This window comes from Cnephaeus nilssonii (genome assembly GCF_951640355.1).
Source record: "Cnephaeus nilssonii genome assembly, chromosome: 12".
Classification (NCBI taxonomy): domain Eukaryota; kingdom Metazoa; phylum Chordata; class Mammalia; order Chiroptera; family Vespertilionidae; genus Cnephaeus; species Cnephaeus nilssonii.
In genome coordinates this window covers 1,698,301-1,722,605 of record NC_137083.1, presented here as the reverse complement: position 1 = coordinate 1,722,605, position 24,305 = coordinate 1,698,301, and the positions used below count along the sequence as shown (strand labels likewise).

General features: G+C 59.9%; 2 protein-coding genes across 15 annotated transcripts in view; both read left to right on the top strand.

Annotated features, from left to right (window-relative positions):
• LOC307108642 (protein cordon-bleu-like) overlaps positions 1–3,583 on the top strand; it is a gene marked incomplete at both ends in the record, with an annotated part of 9,548 nt that extends 5,965 nt beyond the window's left edge. The window contains 1 exon segment of the mRNA XM_079786796.1: positions 3,452–3,583. Coding sequence (XP_079642922.1) covers positions 3,452–3,583 — 132 coding nt within the window.
• Positions 3,584–5,517: 1,934 nt separating this feature from the next.
• The window catches only part of GRB10 (growth factor receptor bound protein 10), a 107,001-nt gene continuing 88,213 nt past the window's right edge, over positions 5,518–24,305 (top strand). For 10 of the 14 annotated variants that reach the window (XR_013814299.1, XR_013814300.1, XM_079786268.1 and 7 more), the window contains exon 1: positions 5,518–5,712. The gene's annotated coding sequence lies outside the window, so the exon portion shown is untranslated. Of the gene's footprint in view, positions 5,713–12,750; positions 13,168–13,224; positions 13,478–15,051; positions 15,334–16,563; positions 17,119–24,305 lie in introns of those variants that run through there. The other 4 variants (XM_079786271.1, XM_079786273.1, XM_079786272.1 and 1 more) reach the window with 4 other exon arrangements.

Genomic DNA, 24,305 nt, shown 5'->3' with positions numbered 1-24,305 from the left:
AAAACTGAAAACTTACCCCCACCCCTGGCCGGCGACGGTCTGTGTCCCCTCCCCAGCCCTGCAGGAGCGGGGCCTGTCCAGTCCGGCTCTGAGGGGCTCAGGAGGGGCTGGGACCACAGCCCCCGGGGGGCCCGTGTCCTGGTTCTGGCGTGGGACGCCGCCTGTTCCTGTACGCAAGGCTTGACCTCCTGACCCACTTCCTGCTGGACCTGCGCCCAGGCCCGTCCTTGCCCGGCCACTGCGCACCTGCCCGGACCTCTGTCCTTGGCTGGACCTTGCACCTCCGTGGACCCACTTGTCCTCCGGCGGGCATTCGAATGCCACCTGGAGTCTCCTCACCAAGAGAAGCACCCCCTGCCAGTCCGGCCCCAGTGGACTCTGGGTACTGCCCGCTGCGTGGGCTCGGCCCAGCTGCACCCTCAGGGTCGGCCCTGACCACGGCCCGTGCCAGGGTCTGCCCGCCTGTGGGCGCCTCTGGTCTCAGATGGGCTGAGTTCCCATCCAGCCGCCCAGCCAAGTCCTCAGACTCCCTAAAAGCAGGGGGGTGCATGCAGGTTAAAACCCCTAAACTGAATAAATGAAGGGTCTAATCCCTTCCTCGGCCCCGGATCCAGGCACGCACACTGGGTCCCCAGTAGCTGACAGCGGAACCCTGCAGGACAGAGCCCCTCAGGCCCGCATCCAAGGAGCTGGTTGCACAGGAAACACTGAAAGGACAAGACGTGAGCGAGGAGCCAGGATTAGGGGCAGAAGGAGGGTCAGGCACACATGGCGTCGTCCGTTGGTTATTTATTGGTGACGTCACGGTGAGAAGTCACAGGCCTGGAGTTGACTTCCTCGACTATACGCCCGAGACAACAACGGTGACCGGAGAACTCACTGCTGGGATCCACCCGGCGGCGTGCGTACAGGGTCTGGCCCTGCGGAGGCTGGGAGTGTGTACCATCACCCACCGCCAGCCAGGGTGCTGAGGCAGCGGCCTTGTTCTGAGGAGGAGGAGGGAGAGGACAGGGGAGAAGGTGAGACAAAAAGCCAGGGGCAGGAGGAGGAGGAGGAGGAGGAGGAGGAGGAGGAGGAGGAGGGAGAACACTGAGCTTCTCCCGGAGAAATCCGCCCTGTCAGTCCTCCGTCTCTAACCGGCTGAGTTCTGAGGAGCAAGGACGCTGGATCGGGCTCACATCTGAATAAAGGAGACCCACCTTGACCACGAGACAGTCCTCCGTGCCGCTGAAACCTTCCCACGTGTCGGCCGGCAGCCCTGGGCCCGGAACTGATGCCAACACTCGCTCGCTCGCTCGCTCACTCACCTCCACCTGGACGTGCCGACCCAGCGGGGACCCTTATCAAGGGATCTCCCAGATTAGCTGTTCCATCTTCTGCCCCGCCCCGCCCCGCCCGGCCCGGCCGCAGGCGGCAGATGACCCTCTTAACCAATGCCTCGTGACCAGCTGGAGCAGGCTCGGGGCTGAACAAGTTAAAATCACCTTCGAGAGGATGCCTTACCCGTGGACACCACGAGCCCCTCAGGCACGTGGACGTGGACGTGGACGTGGTGCTGAGACGAAGTCCTGCTTCTTGCTTTTCTTTCTTCAACCCCCGATCTTCAGGAGCGCCCGCCACCGGTTACCCGTCACGGAGATTTGTTCTTATTTTGAGTTCTATTAGCTCTGGACTTCCAGGGATTCGAACCATCAAGCGTATTGAGCTGCAAATGTATTTTGTTAACTGACGTTGGTATGAAATGGCACGTGACCGTCTTGAAAAGGCAAAACTCGGGGGACACAGGCAGACGTGTGGCTTCAGCGAGTGGGGACCGGATCGGCCACGGGAAGCTTCTGGGGCCATGGCCCTGTTCCGGTCGCACAACTGAATTCCTCTCCAAAACCCCACAAAACGTGATTTCTGTCCAGTAGCAAACGCACTCAGGAAGTCAGACTTAAACATCTTCCGTGAGTCCCGGTTTGGGTGTAAAGTCAGTCACCTGCTGGGAGCTGTTTCAGGAAAATGGGAGCTTGGATGGAGACATCCTAAGGAACACGGGTTTCCATGGGAATCTAACACGGGAGCCGCGGGGGCCCAGCCAGGGAGAGGGAGACGGAGACGGGAGGCTGGGACGTCTATTCGGGGCCTATTTTTGGTGCCTCCCTTCGCACGTGCTCCTCCCGGGCTCCGGGCTCTGGGCAGACCCTCCAGGACTCTGGTTGGGGTTCCCAGGTGCGGGCGTCGCACTGGCCCACCCTTCCGCCCAGCAACCCCCAGCCCCGGAACGGACAGTCCCACAGAGGGCTGGCTCCTGACAACACACATCTCGCTCCCCCCATCGCCGCGGGGATAACGTGGAGGCACCTGAGTGTGGCCAGCAGTCCCTCTGGCCTTTGCAGCCTGGCCTCTTGCCAAGTCTCCTGCCTGCCCCATGGCCTCCGGCCCCAGCCCCGGCCCAGCATTCCTGGCGAAATGTGACTGCCCGGTGCATTCTTTCCCGGCTTTGGTGAGGCGCACGCCTCCCCCGCCTGGCAAGCCTTCCCTTCCATTCCCTCTCCTCTCTGAGTCTCGGGTGCCCCGGACGCTGCTGGGGCACGGCACCGCGGGGAGCCTTCCCCGACACCAGCAGCCCCCACCGTGCCTCGGAGACAGCCTGTGTTTCTCCTCTTGAGAGAGTTCAAGGCACCCCCTGGTGCATTGTGGGTCATGGGGGGGTCTGTTAAAACTGCAGATTTGCGCCCTAACCAGATTGGCTCAGTGGATACAGCGTTGGCCCGTGGACTGAAGGGTCCCGGGTTTGATTCCAGTCAAGGGCATGTACTTTGGTTGAGGGCCTGATCCCCAGTAGGGGGCGTGCAGGAGGCCGCTGATCCGTGTTTCTCTCCCATCGATGTTTCTAACTCTCTATCCCTCTCTCTTCCTCTCTGTAAAATATCAGTAAAGAAATATTTTTTAAAAGATGCAGACTGACGCACAGGGTAAACTCTGTAGGGTGGGGGTGGGCCCAGGGGCCTGCAGGGGGAGCAGGTGCCCACGGGTTCTCAGCAGGTGTTAGGGTTGGAGGCGATTGCAGATCCACCACCCCAGCCCCAAGGTGAGGGTGAGGGCCGGGGGGCGGGCAGGCAGTCCTTGGTGATGTGGCCACTGGTCTCCAGCCCTGCCACCGGGGCTCTGTGCCCCCACCCCTCCCCTCGCTGGCCGGGCCGACAGCCACCACGCACGTCCACCTTGCTCCCGTCTCCTCTGCCGAGGCTGCTGGCGTGTGGAGCCGGTGCCCGCCCCCCAGCGTGTCCCCTCCATGAGCTCCATTGATAACATCGTCTGCACGATGGCTCCTAACCGGGTGCCACTCAGTGCCAGGCGTGCCCCCTGCCCAGAGGCCACCCATAAACAGCCATCAGCGACCCTCCTCACAGGCGGAGCCAGCGGGGAGCCAGGCCCCCACCCTTCGGCCCCTCCTCATCCTCAGAGCCGGTGGGCTTCTCTCCTGCGGCTGGAGGAGCTCCGGGCTCATGCGGTGAGGAAGGTCCTCGCTGTCACCGAACCGGCTTCCTGTCGGGACACGGTTTCATCGCCGCAGCTGAAGCTCTTGACCACATAGCCGCACTGCCGCCCGACCCGCTGGGTTCTCCGGGCCACTCCGGGCGCCCCGGCCTCTGTCCCCAGGGGAGGGCGCCCGTGGGCAGTGGGCATGTGGGGTCTGTGGCCGGGGAAGGCAGCCGGGTGCCATCGGCCCACAGGACCAGCAGGGCCAGGGAGCAGCAGTTTCTACAGCCGCCGCGGAATGCGGAGAGGAGTTCGAGAACTCGGTTCCTGAAGGGGTCCGGGGGCCGTGTGAGCAGGAACGCGAGGACGGCGGTTTGGGCCCTCGCTCGTCAGTGGAGATGTTTGAAAACCCGCGTGGCTGAGATGGCTCAGCGTCCTCCCTCACCCAGCCGGACCGTGCGAGGAGGGGGAAGGAACGCTGCCGCATGAAGGACGTTGTGGGATCCATTGGCAGCGCTGGAGGAGGGACCTGGATTCGATGCGTGTGTCTGATGGACGTGAACTTGCGAATTTGGTGACTGTAGTGAAGTTAGGGGGGCTAATCCCCCTACGCTTAGGAAAGACACCCAAGTATACGGGGGAAGTGGCCACAGGGACTGAACGGCCTAAGAAAGATCCGGAAAAGTGCTCGGAGGCCTCTGGACACCGGTGAATCAACACCGACCGGCCCGCGCTCTGGCCGGGGCAGCACTCAGTGCTGAGGGGCGGGGGCCACGCGGCGGGGTTCCAGCTGCCCACAGGGGAGCAGGTGAGGCTTTGCTCTTTCATCTCCTCTAGAGCCCTTTGTTTAAAACGGGGGTCCCCTGTCTCCCCATCTCCGGGAATCGAAGATGCTTCACCCCCTGCTCTCCGGTGTTCCCTCTTGCGGTTGGTTTTCCGGGCGTGGACTGCGGGGCCCACATTCCCAGCAGGCCCCCGTTAGTGGCCCTTCCTCACACCCCCATGCGCAGGCGGGAAGAGCAGGAACCACAGGCAGCGCCCCCAAAGGGCCCGGCACACTGGCCACCAGCTTGGCCTGTGAGACGGGCTCCCTGGTCTGCACAGTGGGGGTCCCCAGGGCCGGCCTCGGAGGCCTCAGTGAGAGGCAGGGGAATGTTCGGCACAAACGCACGCTTCGTAAAGGTAAGGTATTGTCGTCGCTGTTTTTATAACACCAAGACCCAGAAAAAGACATAATTACCACCCTGTTTGCATTGTGTAGAGGCATCAGTGATAATAGCTAATAGGAACGCCAATGGCTCCCATTAAGGCAGGTTTCTCCCGCCTTCACCAGCTGCAGAGGTGTGACTGTATTCGGGTGAGGGGGCGGGCTCATGCTCCCATTTCAGAGGGAAGGACACTGAGGCTTGCTGATAGTAACAACGTGTGTGGGGCCTCCCCACTCCACCTGCAAGCACTCCAGTGCTCACACGCAGATGGGGAAACTGAGGCTCCGAGGGTGAGTCCCCAGACCCGGCTGGCTCTGAGCTGACAGCACAAACCCAGGTTCCCTTCTCCCAGAGGCCAGGGCAGCTGCGCGCGTCCCCGCGTCCCATCCTTCCGTGGCGGGCGCCCGGGAGGCAGGGTTTGGGCTGCCCCGTTGGGACTTGGAGTTTCAAAGAATTCGCCTACAAATTGCCTCTCAGGATAGGTCCCACGCGTCCTCCCCGGGCGCCCAGGCCTGGGGTGTCGGGGTCCCGCGTCCGGGGGTCCGGGAGGCAGGACAAGGGGCGCAGGCGCCCACGCCCCGGCGCCCGCCCCGCGCTCGGCCCGGGCAGCTGCCGCGAGAGGGTCCAGCCCCGCGCCCGCGCCCGCGCCCGCGCCACGCCCTGCGCCTGGGCCCGGCTCCGCCCGCGCTGGCGGCCGAGCGGTCCGGGCTGCGGCGGCGGCGGCGGCGGGAGGAGGAGCAGGAAAAGCGGCCGGGGGAGGAGGCGGAGGCGGCGGAGGCGGAGGCGGCGGCGGGCGGGGCCGGGCTAGTTTAAAGCCCATCGAGGGGGTGGGGAGGCCGGGAGGAGGTGGCAGGACCGAGCGGCGCGCCGGCAGCAGGCTCAGCGCTCGGAGGCCTCGGACACCCGCGCGAAGCAAAGTTTGCGCGCAGCTCTTCGGGGGCCCGGGACGCCTCGCGTGCCGCGCTCGCCCGGACCGCAGCGAGGGTCGCCGACAGCCACGCGGAGCGGAGGGAGCGGAGGGAGCGGCGCCGCGCAGGTAGGGAGTTGGGCGGGGAGCGCGGCCGCAAGTTACTTTGTGGTCGGCGCGGCGGGGCCCGGCGGGCGGGCGGTCCCCGCGCCGTCATTGTCTGCGCGCTCGCCGCCCGGCCGGGGACGCCGGGCGCCGCGGGGGCGCGGCGGGCGGAAGGGCGTCGCCTGCGGGCCGGGGGCTGCGGCGCCCGGGGCTGGACCGAGGGGCGCGGAGGCGGGAGCGGGGAACGGGCGCGGCGAGCGGGCTGGGCTCTGCGCGCGGGTGCCGGACCCTGGGGAGCCTGGGAGCCGGTGGCGCCTCCTGGAACCATCCCGTCCGACGCCGGCCGCGCGGGGCCGGGCCGGGTGGGGGTGCGCAGTCGGGGCTGTGGCCGCGCTCCCGGGCCGCCGGGAGGATGGGCGCCCGCGCCCCTGCAGCCGCCGGTGCGCCCGCGCGCGGCCGGCCGGACACTCCCCGCTCTGAGCGGCCCGGCCTCGGGAGCTTTTTCTTTTTCTTTCTTTCTTTCTTTTTTTTTTTTTCGATTCCGTTAGTGACCCCGTTACCCGCCGCTGGGGCCTAACCCCGACTCGGAGGGCTCGCGGATTAGCCGCCGCCAGCCGTGGAAATGTGATAAGAGCCGTGCGGTTTGCAGAAGGAAATTTCTGATGCAACTCTGCCCCTCCGCCGATTGCCTCTCCGAACGCCGCCCGGAGAAGGCCCCGCAGCCCGGGCCGTGTGGGAAGGAGGGTGCGCTCCCCTTTTTATCGTGTCCGTCCTCTCGGGGGGTCGGAAGAGACGCCAACTTTTTGTCCTTTGCGTGGACGGAAGCGTCGGGCACGGCCGGGCGGGCGCCACAGGTGACGGGGACCAGGTCCCGGCGCGGTCTGGCCCGTGCACCCCCGAGAACGCTTTCTTGCCATCCCGGTGCCCAGTCTAATGCAAGATGCAAAGAAAAGACCCAAACCGGCCGCGCTCGCGAGTAAATACGCGCCGTTGCACAACTTTCCGGGTGCTGCTGCTGGCGAGCTGGGCCGGGACACTTTGTTTCCGAAAGCGCTGAATCAGCGTTTGCAGCCCGGCTCCCGAGCCGCTCCGTCGACGCCGCGCGCGCACTTTTACTCCGAACACATGTTCGCGCGGCCGCAGGCGCGGCTGGGGCTCCCCGCGCAAAGCTGCCGGTGTCTCCCGGGAGTGGACTGAGAGCCCCCCACCCCCACACCCCGATTCCTGTCTAAAAGGAAAATGAGGTAAATCTAGGCTTCTCCAAGCAGAAGGCATTCTGATGCCCGGGAGGGGGGAGTGTCTTTTAGGGGAGGGTTTACTCAGGAGAAGTCCTGAACCCCGGAGATAGGAGGTTCCTCTCTTCCCCGTCGGAGGTCGGAGCCCCGGAGGACGGCGCGCACCGTGGGAGTGGAGTGGGGCGCCTTGGCACCCGAGGGCCGCCCGGCCGCGCTCCAGATCACAGGGACCTCAGGGCCGCCCACTGCACCCCGGCCAGAGGCTTGTGTAACCGAGAAGTGTGGCCGCTGCTACCTCTGCGGCCTCTCCCTTCAGGGGACAGGGTCACAGCCTTGCTGCGCTGCGCCCCCTGACCCCCATTTTACAAGTGTGGAAACTGAGGCTCGGGAGGGGACACGGGCCGCCCCGGGGCACGGGGCCAGGAAGGCTTGGGCTGTTTTTTCAGTCCTGTGAGGTTTCTCCTTCTGCACCCCGGCTTCTGCCTCTGAGACAGAAATGGCCAGAGGGCCCCCCCCCCCCCTCTCTCTCACACACACACACACACACACACACACACACACACGGCCCCCGGGCACATGCCCGGAGAACTAGCAGGCTCTACGACGGGTCGGGAGGCTCCCAGCTGTCCAGAGTTCGGCCTTTATCGCCTGGGCCGTTATCAATATTTTCTTTTGTCCACTCACTGTTTATACTCAAAGACACATTTATTTTGGAAGGAAGCGTTGATCTCCACCAAGTCATGCGTTTGATCTGCTAGGGACGTTTATTGTCATGAAAACAGTGTTTTAATAAAAGGTGTATGTCCCCGAAGTTGTCCATTGTCTGGTCTTTTGCGGTCTGTACCATTTTGGGGGGGGCAGCCAAAATGCCTTTTGTTTGTGGACCAGGGACCTGGCTCTGGGCAGGCTCAGGCCAGGTGCTGGTCCAGGGCTGGGCATGGCGGCGGCCACGGGGAACGGGACCCAGGGCAGCAACGACCCAGACCCAGCGACAGCCTCCACCGGGAGAGAAGAAGGAAGTCAGAATCCAAGAGCCGGTCCAAACGCTTGGATATGGATGCTACGGCTGGTTCGAGACTTGACAATGTGTGGAGACCAGACTCCTGCCTGAAGAGAGACATCCGCTCGTCTCAGAGCTGTGGGAACTCTGGGCTGCCCGTCTGATAAGACCCAGGACCTAGCCCTGGCCAGCCGCTCAATGGTTAGAGCACCGCCCCCCCTCACCCCCCCTCCCAGACCAGAGGGACGTTCGTGGTTTTGGTTCCCAGTCAAGGGCACGCACCTCAGTTGCAGGTTCAGTCCCCCTTGCCTCGACCAGGGCCACGTGTGAGAAGCAACCAATCCATGTGTCTCTCCTACATCAATTCTCTCTTTCTCTCTTTCCCCCTCCTCCTCCCTCCTTTCCACTCAGTCTAAAAAAAAAAAAAAAAAAAAAAGCCATGGAAAAAATATCCTCGGGTGAGGATTAAAAAAAAAAAAAAAAAGAACCTATGTCCTCGGAGTTCTGCCCAGGCCTTCTCTGTGCATTTGCAGCTGGAGGCACAGACCCCGTCTGTCTCTCCAACCTGGCCTCGCCGGGGCACAGGAGCAGAAAATATTTGCTTTGTCTCGTTTAAGTCGTCGGTCCCCTGTTCAAAATTTAAGTAAAACTTTGTCTGCGAGCGGAGGTGTTTTCTTGAGACTGGTCGTATTTTGTGCTTCGCTCTGGAGGAGGGAGGTTGGGCGAGGCTTGGGGCCTGGGAGCGTTCGACCAGGTCTGTGCTAATGGGCGTGTGACGGGCCTCACGTCCCAGCCCCGGCTGCCGTTCAGTCTGTGTTAGCATGTTAGCCGCACACGCCTGGGGAGTCGGGTTTGTCCCCTGCCTTTTCCTTCCGGGGGGACACCTTTGCCTCCGACCCCCTTCCGTGGCTTCTGAGCTGATGGCGAGCGGTGGGCTTTTTGGTCTGTGCGCCCCGTTGGGGACCCCAGGGCCTGTTAACCAGGTGGGGATGCAAGCAGGTGACCCTTACAGCCTTACAGCCTGGCCACAGGGAGGCTGACATCCCTTCTTTATTTTTTAATTAAAAAAATATATTTTTATTGATTTCAGAGAGGAAGGGAGTGGGGGGGGGGAGAGAGAGAGACATCAATGATCAGAATCATGGATCGGCTGCCTCCTGTACCCCCCCGCCTTCCCATTGAGAATTGAGCCCGCCACTCAGGCATGTGCCCTGACCAGAATCACACAGTGACCCGGTCATAGGTGGACACTCAACCACTGAGCCACACCGGCCGGGCTGACAACCCTGTTTTGATAACGAAAGGAAAAATGGTGACTGCCCGTGAGAGAGCGGCAGGGAAGGCCATGTCCTGGGGTTGACGGAAGTCCTCTTGAGGCGGGATCGAGCGGTGTGCCTTTCTGCTTTGGGGACACCCAGACTTTAGGGCGAGGGATCCCCTTGGGAGTGAGCGGAGCCTCGCTCGCCGAGGTGCCCGTCACGCGAAAGGGGGTGTCTTGGTGGAGGTAACGTCTCCGGAGGCCCTTCAGGCGCAGTCCTGCCGTCGGGCCGGCCTGGGCCCCCCGGGACGAGGGTGGTCCGTCTTGACTGGGTGCTGCTGGGAAGGGGCAGCCGCCCCGTTTGCGGCCGTCGAGTCCGTGCGTGGGTTTGGGGCGGTGCTCCCTGGCCGCTCGGCTCCTGCACGGGAGGCTCCTCGGGGGCTGGAGCAGGCGGTGAGATTTGGCCTCCGCGGCGGGAACGGGCTCGGGAGGAATGTGCTCCCGCCCCTGCCCCGTGCTGACCACTGCACACGGCGCCACCGCGGCGGCCCAGCCGCCACCGTGTGCTCGCGGGGAGCCGGGCCGCTCACTCGGCTCCCGGGTAAAGCGGGGGGCCTGGGGACGGTCATCTGGACGCCCGCGGGCAAGGTGGCATGCCCTCGGGGGGGGGGGGGACCCTGACAGGGGACGTGGCGGGGAGTGAGAGCTGGGAGATGCTGCCTCTGGCACGTCCCACCTTGGCTTGGAGTGTCCTGCTTTCTATTAATCGGCGAGGTCTGCTCGAGGGAGGGCTCTGCCCCTCGCCTCGCCGGGTCCTGGTGCTCGCTAGCGGCGGGCGGCCCCTGGGCCGGCCGGGCCCTGCTTGGAGCTCGGGCGCTGGGTGGGGTGTGGCCTGCCCCCAGGAGGCCGCGAGCAGAGCTGGATGCGGGCGCCCACCTCACCCGCGTTTCTGCGCCGGGGCAGCGGCCTGAGCACCAGCAGCTACCGCCTCGCCGGGCACGTGGCTCGTGGAGCAGCTGGCACGGAGCCTGGGTGCGTGGGCCTCGCCGTGGCCGCGACGTGGTCTCCGGGCTGGAGGCAGGGTGGGCTCTGCAGCCGGGCCCCTCAGGGCCTCCAGGCACGGGAGGGGCTCTGGGAGGACAGGCCCGGCGCCCTCGCGCCTCCGAGCTGGGCCTTGGTTTGCTGAGCTGTCTTCTTCACTTTCCTCCCGAGCGGGTCGGGGCGGTGGTCTCTTCCAGCCTTTTCCGAGGGGCGTGCTCCTTTAGTGTAAACATCTCACACGCCCACCTGTCCAACAGGAGGAGTGAGTGTGGGGTTCCTTGCTCAGGAAACCCACAGCGGCCAAAGCCCCTGCGAACCCAGGAACTTGGAGATCCAGAAGTCTGTGCAGCAGCAGCTGCCTCCTGCGTGGAGGACGTGTCCTTCGCCCCGAGCAGATCCCCTCCCTCCACGTCTGGGCGCTGCCGGGGAGGGCTGCTCCCACCAGGTGGGACGGGGAGCTCGGTGGCCAGCAAGGCTGTGGGGCGTGGCCGGAGAGCCCGCTCCGGGCTTTTTCTAGAATGCTCTTCTCTCTCCTGAAGAGTTGTGTGGAAACCCTCCCAGCTGTTTCTGGAGAAATGAGACTGAGACCAAGGCCTGCATCTCTCCTGAGGGTGAGGGCACCTTGGCGGAGGGACCGGCGGGAGAAGCTCCCAGCTCCTTAGCTGCGCCCCCCCCCCCCCCCGAGGTGGGCCCTTCTTCTGGCCCCGGGGTGTCCTTACCGGACAGATCCGTCCGTGGGAAGGTCAACTCCCAGGCACACTGTTTTCAGGTAATTCCCCAGACGGAAAGGCGGCTTATGAGTTGGGTTTTTTTCTGTCTTTACCTTCATATTTCTAAGCAGACGTCTGCGTAAGAAATCATAAACTGCCCCCCTCCCCCCGTTCCCTCCCCGTCCCCGTCTTCCCAGCGCCCAGTTCCCCTGCTTAGAAGGCCCCATCGGAATCCCACTCTTGTACCCTTTCGTCCCCCTTCTCTCTTCAGCTGACGTGGGCTGGGCGAGGACTTGTGGGGCAGACGCTGCTGTGAGGGCCCCCCAAACCACTGCTGTGACGGCCCCCCAAACCACTGCTGTGACGGCCCCCCAAACCACTGCTCTGACGGCCGCCCGCAGCCCTGCCCCCGGCCGGCCCCTCGTTGGCTGGGATGACTGTCCTGTAGGACATTTTCTTTTCTCCGGCAGCTGTTTTTGCATCTGCTTTGTGGTTTATGTACTTATCACTCCCTGCTCCCACCCCCACTCCAAACTGACACAGTTGTGCAAATGTCCTTTCACACACCCTTGGTATGTGGCCAGTTTTATCTCCTGGAAACCATCTCTCCTGGGGGCCCAGCGGCCCCTCGGGCTCCGAGTCCAGCAGCCGCCCTGGCCTCTTCCTTCTCCATCACTCCCTGCTCTTGGATCTCATGACTCCTCTTGCCTGGTTTCTTTCCAAAGTTTGATGGTGAACATTCCATAACAACTTCCAAAAAAGAGGTGCGTGCAGATTTTCTGAGGCCCTGCATGTCTGAGAAGGTCCCCGGTCTGCGCTCACAGCTCATCGTGTGTCTGAGAGCACACCTCGAAGTCGGACACAGTTTTCCCTCGAAAATTTGAAGGCCCCATTGTCCAGGCAGGAGGAGGCTGAGCGTGAAGCCAGTCGGCTCTTGGTTTTCTGTGTGTGAAAACGTCCCAGTGTTTCTGTTTGTTTGTTTTCCCCCGTTTTCTCTTCTTCATGTCTGGGAGCTGGTAGGAGATTCTCTTTGTCTTTGTCTGGGAGCCCCTTGGAGCCGAGCATGGGCGGGGTCAGCATCTGTGGCTCAGGGGACCTCCGGGGCCCCTTTAAACGGAAACTCGGGTCCTTTGGGGATGGGGCAGGTTTTTGAGTAAATTCTTTATCTTCTTCCATTTTCCTCTCCTCTCTTTTGAGAATGGTTTTTATTTGCTGGTCAGCCGCCTGAACTGGTTCTCTCTCTTTTAAAAATGTATTGATTTGAGAGAGAGAGGAAGGGGGGAGGGGGAAGAGGTCACTCTGTTGTTCCCCCTGTTAATGCATCAGTGGGTGATGCTTGTGTGCGTCCTGACTGGGGATCGAACCCTCTGGGTTCTAACCAGCTCTAACCAGCGGAGCTACCACCCGGCTCGGGCTCTCTGTCTTGACCTCCTGTCCTGTGTCTTCTGTGTTGTTTTAGGTTGTGGGCACAGCAACTTGACTAACTTTTCAAGTGGATTTCTCTATCTTCATTTTTAATTTCTAAGGACCTCTTTTTTGATTTTTTTTCTAAATTGATTTTTTTTAGAGTAGCTTTAGATTCCTTGCAAAAAAGTTGAGTGGAAAACACAGATTTCCTATCCCCCCCCCCCGCGCCCCCTCCCTCAGCCTCCACCACTTCCCTCACGCTCATCACCCCCACCAGAGCGGGACGTGCGTTACAGCCACTGAGCCTACAGTGAGGAAATATCACCCCAGAACTATTATTCTCATTTTAATGGCATCGTATTCCTGTTTCATAGAGGCACTGTGTCTTTTTAAATCTTTTTTTGGAGAGGTTAGCTTTTCCGAGTTTTAGTTTTAGTTTTTCCTGCGGTTCCTTCTCTCCAGTTGTTACGTTACTTTTTCACTTTTCCTTTTTTTTTTTTTTTTTCCTGCTTGTGGCTGGCTTCCCCAGAAAGCAGACCCTTCAGCAGGCAGGAACTTACGTGCGTGTTTGATTTGGGTGTGCGAGCCCCGGAGCGGGGGGAGGGGAGGCGAGCGGACACGCGGCACAGGGCTGGGCTTTCTGGATTCCTTCCTGTCGTCTCCCTCTGCCTTCCCTCCCCGCTCCCACATCCCCGGCCAGCCGCTGGGAGCCGGGAGCCCCCGAAGTCCTCTGGGGGCTCGAGGCAGGGGCAGTCCTGTCCTGTGCCCCCCTCCTCTCGCCCTGGCAGCTGCAGGAAGCCCCGAGGAACGCCGGGCTCTCCCCCGCGGGTAACTTTCCCTGGGACCTTAGACAAGTTCATCTGCCTGCGCTCTGCCTTCTCGGGGCTTCTGGGGTGGACCCCGAGCCTGGGCTCCCGCTGCAGCATCTCGGGCTGGGAGCAGGCCAGTCGGGACCTGCCCCGACGGAGAGGCTCTTGCCCTTTGTTCTGGGGTGGACACTCCTTCGTGGCTGCGCTCAGAACCTGCCCCCAGTCTGCTTTCCTGTGACCGAGTCTAAGTAGCGAAAGAATGTGGGCCTGATCTCGGGGAGCCCCCCCGCTCGGGGTGAATATCTGCTGTTTCTCTGCCTTCTGGAGCGGTGAGTCAGGGGTCCCGCGCTGGCCCCGGAGGCACCTCCCCGGCAGCCCCTCTCTGAACTCGGCACTCCGCTGCCTTCCTGCCTCTGGGTGCGGGGCAGCGTCTGAGTTTGGGAAATCAGTGTCCACGGCAGGCAGTTCCTGTCCTCGCTGCCTCCTGTCCTTCCGTTCTTCTACCGCGCGCTCTGCCGGGGGGGGGGGGGGGGGGCGCTGCCTACAGGTCCCGTCTGTCGCCCTGAGTGCAAGCCCCTTACCCTCGCCAAGCCTTCTCTCTGTCGTGGCGTGTGGCAGGGTTTTGTGTGTGTGTGTGTGTATATGCAGTGACTAGCGGGTAGCAGATATCCCATATGTAGTGTGTCTATTTCCTTGCTATCATTAAAAATTCACCTATTTTCTCTGATGTCCCAATGGCTTTATGCCTGTGGCTTCCAGACATAGTCTGTCCCTTCCTTGGTGTTCTTGCTGACATTTTGGGGAGGGGAGTTAGACAGTCCTGACTCTGGACAACTAGAAATGGCTGGCTTTGGGGGTCACGGGTCCCCCAGGCGGGTGGGGAGAGTGGAGACTGGTCACATGTCTGACTGGTGGTGGATCTGAGAGTCTCCCTCCGCCCCCCAGCGCCGTGTTCTGTGGTTCCAGGGGTGGGTAAGGAGGACTTGGGGGTTCTGTGAGTGGCCAGTAGTGCCCTTGCTCAGTAGGGTGGAGGGGGTTTGTGGGGAGGGCAGGGGTTTTTTTGGGGGGGGTTGCCACGAGAACCCGGGGTCCGTATCAGGAAATGGAGGGCCCCTGGGGGCCCTCGCCGCATGACCCCCGCACACCAGGCTTGGTGCTGGGACCCCTGTGGTGGAATGGACCAGGCCCTGCTCTCCTCCTCCCCGTCCTCACCTCTCCTGGCGCTGGAGGAGTGGGGGCGGGGGCTCCGCTGTAGGCTCCTCCAGGCCCACGCAGAGGGCTGGGGGGTGCCCCACTGGGCAGATTTGGAAGTGGCTTCCCCACTTCTCCGTGTTGGATGGGGCACCCCAGGCTGCGTCAGGGGCCCAAGACCCCGGGATCCGGTGCAGTGCGCCCAGCTCCCCAGTCCGTCCGGGCGCGGGGCTGTGCTGCCAGCCGACCAGCTGGGCGGCTTGTGCCCCCGCCCAGCGGTGCGCGCACGGCGACTTCGCGCGGCAATTCCCGCGCCGCGGGGCCCGGTGCAGCGGGCGAACCCTCGGCGCCGTGGTTCTGTGGTTCCGTGGTCCGCTCTGCATTTCGCCAGCGGACCCGCCGAGCGTTCTCCCACCGGCGCCCCAGCCCGCCGCGCGCAGCCACCCCGCGGCCGCCCCGCCGGGTCGCCAGGCAGCGCAGGTGCAGGCGGCCCGGGCGCGGGTCTGTCCGCTTCAGCACTTCGGCCAGCGGACAGCTGAGCGCTTTCCCACGCCCAGCGCGGCGCCTCAGCCTCACCCAGCCGCGTGCGCCCAGCGACCCCGTGCGGCCAGCGCGGCGCGGTGCCGGGCACCGGAAGTCCCACCCTCGGCGCGGCGCCGCGGTCCGCTTCAGCACTTCGGCCAGCGGACCAGCTGAGCCGGCTCCCACGCCGGGCCGGGCGCACGGTGCCACCCGTGCCGGCGCCCGGCCGCAAGCGCGCGGCGACCCCGTGCCGCGGGTACCGCTCCGCAGGTGCCGGGCACTGAGGTGGGCGCGGCGGCGACCCTCCGTGCCGTGGCGCTGTGGTCGCCTTCGGCCGCCGGGACCCGCCGAGCGCGCCGTGCCGCTGGGGCCCGCGCCCGGCCGCATGCGCGCAGGGACCCCGTCGGCCCAGTTCCTCTCAGCTCGGCGGGTGACGGACACCGACGTGAGGGCACCGGAAGTCCCACCCGCGGTACGTCTCTGCGGTCCGCCTCTGCGCGCCGGCCCGGCGGGCCAACCGGTCGGGCTCCCGTGCCGCGCTGCCGTGCCCCAGCCCGGCCGTGAGCGCGCGTGACCCCCGGCGCCCAGTCCCGCCGAGCGGGTAAACCGGAAGTCCCACCCGCACGCGGTACGGCAAGCCGGCTGGGCGGACCCGCCGAGCGGGCTCCCCGGCTGCTTCCTCCGCGCTGCGCGGCCGTGCCCCTGCCCAGCCGTGAGCGCGCGTGACCCCGCGCGCCCAGTCCTGCTCGGTGGGTGCCGGGCACCAATGAACCGGAAGTCCCACCCGCGGTACGGCACGCCGGCCGGGCAGACCAGCGGAGCGGGCTCCCGCGCTCCGCGCTGCACATTGCGTTCCGCGCTGCCGTGCTCCAGCCCGGCCGTGTGCGCAGCGGCCCCACGCGGCAAGCCCCGCTCCGCCGGGGCCGGCACCGACGCAGGTGCACCCGAAGTCCCCCCCGCGGTGAGGCTCTGGGGTCCACTTGGGCACCCCGGCCAGCGAACCGGCTGGGCGGTCTCCGGCGCTGCGCACTGCGCCTGCGCAGCCGGCGCCCCGGCCCAGCCGTGTGCGCGCAGCGACCCCGTGCGGCAAGTCCGGCCCACAGCGCGGGTGCGCGGGTGCAGCGGCGGCCCCTTCCGCGGTGTGGCTCTCCTGTCCGCTGCACGCAGGCCGGCGGGCCAGCGGGGCGGTCTCCTACGCTGCGCACTGCGCACTGCGCAGCCTGTGCCCCCGCCCAGCCGCGCACACGCAGCGACTCCATGCCGCCGGCCTCGCGGCAGCGGCTGCGCGGGTGCACCGGCGGGCCCTTCCGCGGTGTGGCTCTGTTGTCCGCGCGGCGCGCCGGCCAGGCCGCGGACCAGCGGGGCGGTCTCCTACGCTGCGCGCACTGCGCACTGCGCACGGCGTGGCCTGTGCCCCCGCCCAGCCGTGTGCGCGCAGCGACCCCCTGCGGCAAGTCCCGCGCGCGCACTGCGGGTGCCGGGCCCCGGCGCGGGTGCACCGACAGCCCCTTCCGCGGTGTGGCTCTCTTGTCCGCTTCTGCGTGCTCGCCGGCCGGCCGGCCCAGCAGCCCGCCGCTTTGTCCCCGCCGCCCGTGTGGTCCGGGGGCTCCGGTTGCCGCATGTTTTCAGAAGCGCCGCCCCCCAGCTCGGGCGGCGGCCATGGCCGCCCGCGGAGTCCTGGGCCCCGTAGCCTCTGTGGATGGTAGCTGTCCCACTGGTGATGTTAATTGTTTAATATGGAACAAGTAATGACTCTCCCCGATCCATCCGCCCCTCTCTTGGCGCCTAGTGGCGGGCGGGCAGTGGTGCGGGAGCGGCTGGAGAGAGATGCATTTCCAGGCCTGCCTGCACTGCTTTTAAACCTTGATGACGTATATGTCACATTGCCCCTTTCTCCAAAAATTCGCCTCCGCCATCACTACCCAGGGACCCTTTCAGAGGACTGAGGTGAAGAGAAGATGTGGGGAGAGCTCACACTCCTGATGGCGTTCCACGCACCGCGCCAAGCACGTGGGGCGTTCTCACCCTGGCTCTGCAGAAAAAACAATCAGATCACCTCTCGCACATATTGATTGTCCCTCTGATCAACTGCGGCCTGTCCGTTCATGGCGAGAGCCCCCGCCGGGGAGATGACCGAGGCCTGGGGGGCATCTGCCTGCACCCGGGTGGCTGCCGCGCGGGGACGCCGCGGTCTGCACTGCCCAGCACTGCCCTGCTCTCCTGGCGAGTGCGCGCGGGCACCTGCCTGTGGTTCTCTGTGAGTATGAAGGTGTGACCACCACGGGGGTTTGACTGGGTGACACCCCAAAGCGCCGGCCTCAGAGGCTGGCCGGAAGTGGCCATGGGACCGGGCGCTGCCTTGGTCTCATGCATGGCTGGGCCCTTTGGTTTGTGGGAGGCCGGCTGGGTTGTCCCTGGGGGTGGGAGCAGGCCTCACCCCGTGTCCCTTTGGCTGGGGACCCCTGTGCTCTGTGTCGGGCGAGGGCGGGGGTGGGGGCGGGCAGTTGGAGCGGGTTCTTCGGGGATTTTCCTGTCGGGTGGTGCTCCCTCCACTAAGGGTGGTCAGGGCCTGCAGGGGAACAGGCAGCTTTGGGGTGTTGCAGGCGACGCCAGGGCAGGTTTCATGGTGGGGTGAGGTGCTAGGTGTTAGTGTTGGTGGCTCACTGGGGGGGGGGGGGAGGGGAATGCACTGAGGGTGGGGGTGCCCGGCGCTCTCCTTGCTCCTGTAGCAGTGAGCAGGGGTGACAGGCCCCAGGCTCTGGGCAGAGGGTGCTGCCCACCGCCTGTGGGCGAGCGCAGGAGGCGGGGGTCGCGGGGTGGAGGCATTTCAGGGCGCCAGACTGCACGTGCGAGCTACTCGTAACATCTTCGAAGGCTTTCCATTCCCAGTCGCCACCCAGAGCCGGGTTTCTGAGCTCCCAGAGAACACTGAATCTTTTGAATCTTGGAATTTGGCGACATTTCAAACTCCATCGACGCTCAACCCTCGAGGTCGCACAGAAGCCGGGCAGCCTCTCGGGGTGTGTCCTGTGATTTAGTAAGAGTGTCTTGGGCAACCGTGTGGCAGGAGCAGGTGCGCATTCCTCTCCGACGGGCAGGCTGCGCTCCCATGATGCTCAGGTGGAGGAATGCCGGGGCAGGAACAGGCGTCCCGGAGGGGGTGACCTCGGACCCGCCTGCTCCAGACCCCCACCCTCGCCCCCGAAGCCCACTCTGCGGGGTTTGGACCCGGACTCGCTGGTCGAGGTGAAGGCCCGTGAGAAGCGATGCCTGGTTCCGACGTCACCTGGTTCGGAGGCTGCACCTGGGCCTGGTGACCAGGTGGCCTTCAGGGCTGGAGTCAGCACCCTGGCCTCCCGGGGAGACCCGGGCAGGGCGAGAGGTGGCCTCAGGCTGGTGTGAGCCCGGGGACCCCGGGGGGGGGGGGGCATGAAAAGAGGCCGTGGCGTGGGCCTTCTCCCTTCTGCCTTTTTCATGGACTTTAGAAAGAAGGTGGCTCTGCCCCCAGGGCTCAGCCAGCACCACCCCGGCCGGACACCGGCCAGCACGCCGGCATTCAGCGGGGTCACCATCAGGTCCGACATGCGTGTGAGGTTCGGCCCTCTTTCGTACATTTCTCCGGCTGGAAATGAGCCATGAGATGGGGCTCTATCAGGAAAATTCTCCCCACGCCTCCCCCCGGGCGGAGTGGCTCTGTCCCTCCCCACGCTGGGGGAAGTTAAGTAAAGGGACGGAACACGCCGAGCAGTGCTGCAGGTGAGGGGCCTGTGTTAGGGGAGGAAAGAGACCCTCCATGTGTCCGCGGTCCCTTTAAGTCCCTGCCCCGGCCTTCTCCCCTTCCTGTGGCTGTGTGAGGGGGGCCATGACTCACTTGGTCATTTGCCTTTGTCACCTGGCATAGGAGGTTACTGTGAGGTGTGTTTTTTCTGTATTTTTCCCCCTTTTTATTGAATTTATTGGGGTGACATTGGTTAATGAATTAATGCAGGATAAGAGCTCTGAGGAGGACACTGGGTGGCTTTTGACAAGAACCTGTGCAGTCCTTCCTTCAACAGAGGTTTGAGGAAGCACCTGACCTGTGGTCCCCGCCGCACTCAGGTGGAGAGGAGACACGCGTGGGGGAGGGGAGGGAGGCAGAGGGCTGGCGTGGGTGGACTCGACAATTAAGAAGTCTTACAAAAGCATCTCTCACTGACTTTCCTGGAGGGCGCTGGCGAATTTCAGGACTGACACCAGTTAAATATTAACGTGTCTGCAAACAGCAGTGTTATCTCCTAGAGATGGTGTTAAAATGCAGATTCCAGCTCAGTGAGGGGGGGCGGGGCCTGAGCCCCCGTGTCCACCTCCCCCCGGGGAGCCACACTTCCCTCCGCTCCTGCCTTCAGTTTCTTTTTCTCTAGAAAGCCCCCGAAAAGGACACTCTTCCCTGCAAGAGCCATCATTGCTCATGCTATTACCTAACCGGGGAATTTTGCCAAGAGTTTGTCAGCGACCAGCCCGGCGCTGTTACGAGTGGCCTTCTCACGTGCCCATGCTCTGTTCCGTTTATGACCGCGTGCGTGGGGTCCTGCTCGGACGTTTCCGTGGGCTCCCCCCGGGCTTTCTTCGGTGGTTTCTGTCTTGTTTGTGATCAGAACACTTAGAAAGGTCTGGAACCTTCTGATCCTTGAATGGCCTGGAGCTGAGCTGACCCTGCCTGCCTTCATTTGAGGAGTGTGTGTGTTGTGGGGTGGGGGTGTCCCCACTGAGCACCCCGCTCCCTCGGAGGCCCTGCTTAGGACTGCGAGGGCCCCAGGCAGTGGTGAGGGAGGAGGCCGGGGCCCAATGCAGGCGGCCAGTCTGGCCGGGCCCGGGCGGGGCTGGGTGACCCCCCAGCAGCTTTTGTCATTGTCCGGTCTGCGTGTCAGCGTTCGCGCCACATCACTTCTTCTCGATCAGACCTTTGGAGAAGCTCTCTCACCCACGTCCTTCCTTGGGAAGTGGATAATGGCCTGTTTGGGATTTGTATTCTTGCCTCCCCATGGGGCTGGGGTCCCGCTCCTCCTCTCGCCATCCTTTCTGCGGCACCCCCGAGCCACGTGGTGATGTTGGACCGCACAGTGCTTCCAGAAGGCCAGCAGGTGCCATAAGAGCTGATACCCGGGGCCACATGTGCTCGGAAGCGTCGGGGTCGATAAAGTCCGTGTCTTATGGCATCTACTAACTTTCAGAAAACTTAGTGGGACGCTCCAAGAGGAAGACAGAGTATGGTGGTTCCAGACTTGGGGGCACGGCACCCCTTTTTGTCATGGGCCTAGTCTTTTTTTTTTTTTTTAATACATTTTATTGATTTTTTTACAGAGAGAAATGGAGAGGGAGAGGGATAGAGAGTTAGAAACATCGATGAGAGAGAAACATCGATTCAGCTGCCTCCTACACACTCCCCACTGGGGATGTGCCCACAACCAAGGTACATGCCCTTGACCGGAATCGAACCTGGGACCCTTCAGTCCACAGGCCGACGCTCTATCCACTGAGCCACACCAGCCAGGGCGGGCCTAGTCTTGTATAGAGCCCCCTCTCTTTTTTTCAAAAGCAGCTTTATTGAGATGCAATTCACACATCATCCAGTTTACCCAATTAAAGGGCACCGCTCCGTTAGAATGAATATACTCAGACATGTGCAGTCAGTGGTGTGTGTAGACAGATGGATGAATGTAGTGTGTCCAGTGTCTAGTTAGGATGGGCACAACCCCTGCCTTTCACTTTAAAAAAAATACCTTTTTATTGATTTCAGAGAGGAAGAGGGAGAGAGAGAGAGAAACACTAACGATGAGAGAGAATCAGCTGCCTTTTGCACGCCCCCCTCTGGGGATGGAGCCCCAAACCCGGGAATTGAACTGCGATTTCGTGGTTCTTGGATCGATACTCCACCACGGAGCCACATCGGCTGGGCCACACTCACTTTTAGAATAACTCAAGACGTCAGAAGGAGCCCTCTACTCTGTCACCACATGTCCTCCGTCACCTCCCTCCCTTGCCCCCGCCAGTCCTACCAACCACTGCTCTGTTGTCTGTCCCTGTAGATCTCCCTGTTGGGGGGATTTTGATGGTTGGGATCATATAGTGGGTGGTTTTGTGCCTGGCTTCTTTCACTCAGCGTAACGTTTGCGAGGTTTTGCCACGTATGGCACATGTAGATGTTTCTTTCACGTTCACGGCTGAGCACTGTTAACATTCCCTGTGTGTACAGAACACCCCTTGGTTCTCCATTCATCTGTCTTTGAATGTTTGGGTTGCGTGAGCCTTTTGACTGTTGGGAATTATGCTTTTATCAACATTGGTTTGGCCCGCAGCTCTCTGTCTGAGTCCCTGCTTCCAGTCTTTTGGGGTACATACCAAGGAGTGGAGCTGCGGATTCCATGGTAAGTCTATATTTAGCGTTTCGAGGAATTGCTGTATGTAAAATGGAGGCTGCACCATTTTACATTCTTGTCAGCAGTGCACAAGGGTTCCAGTTTCTCCACATCCTTACCAGTACTTGGAATTTTCCGATTTTTTTTTTTTTTAAAACTGCCCTAAGAGGGGTGAAGTGCTATCTCATTGTGGTTTTGATTTGCATTTCGTTACTGACTTGTGGGAGTTTTTAAATATATTATGGATATTAATCCCTTTATCAGGTATATGATTTGCAACTATTTTGTCCCATACTGTGGGTTATCTTGTCATTCTCTTGTCCTCAAACAACAACAAACTAAAACAAAATACCACAAAAGTTTAAAGAATATATATTGTTTTCCCATGGGTTAAAATTATTTTTATTTTCATTGTGAAAAATACGTATATTTTTTTAACATTAGTGTAAACATTTTAAAGACTTTTTTGTGTTTATGCCTATAACAGAAATTGATAAGGTACAGAGATTTCCCATATATCATTCATATATCATCTGCCCCTACACATGCATTGCCTTCCCTTCCCTCTTTTTTTTTTTTTTAACCAAGGATGAAACTACACAGAAACACATAATCATAATCACCTAAAGTTCATAGTTTACCTTATTTTACTTTCTTGTACATTCTATGGGTTTGGATCAAAGTATAATGACATATATCTACCATAATATCATACAAAGTATTTTTTTCCCATTGATCCGATATAACTTTTATTTTTTAATTCTTTATTGCTTAAAGTATTACATAAGTCTCCTTTTTTCTCCAGTGACCTCTTCCCAGCCACCCCCACCTCCTAAAACTATTTTGATGGAGTTTAATTTATCTGTTTTATTCCTTTGTTTCCTTTGCTCCAGTGTCTTATCCAATGAGCCACTGCCAGACCCGGGGCCGTGCCGATTTCCCCGCTCTCCTCTCCGAGCTTTGTGGTGTCAGCTCTTGCATGTAGGTCTTTGGTCCATTCTGAGTTCATTTCTGTTCACAGGGTACGGTCAGGGTTCCCTTCGCTCTTCTGCGTGTGGATACCCAGTTTCCCCAGGAACTTTGGTCGAAAAGACTCCTCTTCCCCATTGACTGGTCTCGGTTGGCCCCTTGTTGAAAATCACCGCACTGGGGGGTTTGCTTCCCGGCTCTCCTGTCCCATTCATCTGTCTGCCCGTCCTATGCCGGTATCACACTGTTTGGACTACTGCAGTGGTAGGGTTTGCACAGCCTTGTAGTGAGTTTTGAAATCAGGAAGTGTGAGTTCTCCAACATTGAGCTTCTTTTTCAATGTTGTTTTGGCAATGCATGGTCCCTTGGGAATCCATATGAATTTTGGATGGCTTCTTATATTTCTGCAAAAAATAAAACACACACACACACACACACACACACACACACACACAAACAAAAAATAAACACTGGTGAGTAACTGTAGATTGTTTTGACTTAACGATGTTAAGTCTTCCAATCCATGGACATGAGGTGTCTTCTCTTAAGCAGATCTTCTTTCTAGCGTGTCGTCTTCAGTGTACACCTCTTGGTTAAATTTATTCGTAACTGTTTTATTCTTGATGCTGCTGTAAATAGAATTGTTTTTAAATTTCACTTTCAGATTGTTCATTGTTAGACTATAGAAATACAGTTGATTTTTGCAGGTTAACTTTGTATTCTATAACTTTGATGAATTTATTTATTAACTCGAATAATATTTTTTTTGTGGGTCTAGACTCTTTAAAGCTTTCTATGTACAGAATTGTTACCCGGGGACAGAGATAATTTCAGTTTTTCCTTCCCAGTTTAGATACCTTGCATTTCTTTTCCATGCCTGATTGTTCTGGCTAGAGCTTCCCATTCCGGATTGGATAGAAGTGGTGAAGGCAGGCATCCTTGATCTGTTCCTGGGCTTAGAAGGAAAGCGTTTACTGTTTTGCCTTTAAGTATGAAGTTATCTGAGGGCTTTCCATACATGGAAAGTACCCCCCCCCCATTTTCATAGGTTGAAATCCTAGTAGAGGGGGCCATTGGGAGGTGATTAGGGTTCAGCCATCATGAATGGGATCAGGGTACAGTGAGAATCTGTGACCAGGAACAGATCCATCACCTGACCCTGCTGGCACCCTGACCTGACCCTCCCGCCTCCAGGACTGGGAGCAGTAAATTTTTGTTGTTTATAAGCCATCCAGTTGGTAGTATTTTGGTATGGTAGCCCAAATGGACCAAGACACCTTCTATTTTTAGTTTGAGTGTGTGTTTTTTTTATCATGAAAGAGTGTTGAATTTTGTTAAATGCATTTTCTCCATCAATGGAGGCTTTTTCCCCCTCTTCTATTAATGTGGTATATTACACTGATTGCTTTGTGTACATTGAACTATCCTTGCATTCCAGGAATAAATCCCACTTGGTCAGGTGTATAATCCTTGAAACACACTGCTGAATTCGGTTTGCTAGTGTTTTGTTGAGGAATTTTTGCATCAGTATTCATCAAAGATAGTGGCATATCGTTTTCTTGCCGTGTCTTTGGCTTAAGTATCAGGGCAACGCTTGCTTCATAGAGTGAGTTACAGGGTGTGCCCTCCTCAGCCTTTTGGAAGAGATTGGGAAGGATTGATGTGAATATTCTAAAGTTTGGAAGAATTCTTTAACAAAGCTATCTAGTTCAGTGCCTTTACTTATTTATTTATGTTTTTAAATCCGGAGAATTTTTATTATTAATTTAATTTATTTACCAGTTATAAATCCATTCATATTTTCTGTTTCTTCATGATTTTGTTTTGGTGGATGGTGTGTTTCTGGGAATTTGCCCGTTGCATTTAGATGACCTACTTGTTGACACACAGTTAATTGTTCATAGTATTCCCTTATACACTGTTTTATTCTGTAAATTCAGGGGTAGTGTCCTCAGTTTCATTTCTCATTTTAGCCATTTGAGTCCTCACTTTTTTTCCTTAGGCTGTGTAGCTAAAGGTTTGTCAATTCTGTTGATTTTTTTTTTTTCCAAAGAACCAACTTTTGGTTTTGTTGATCTTC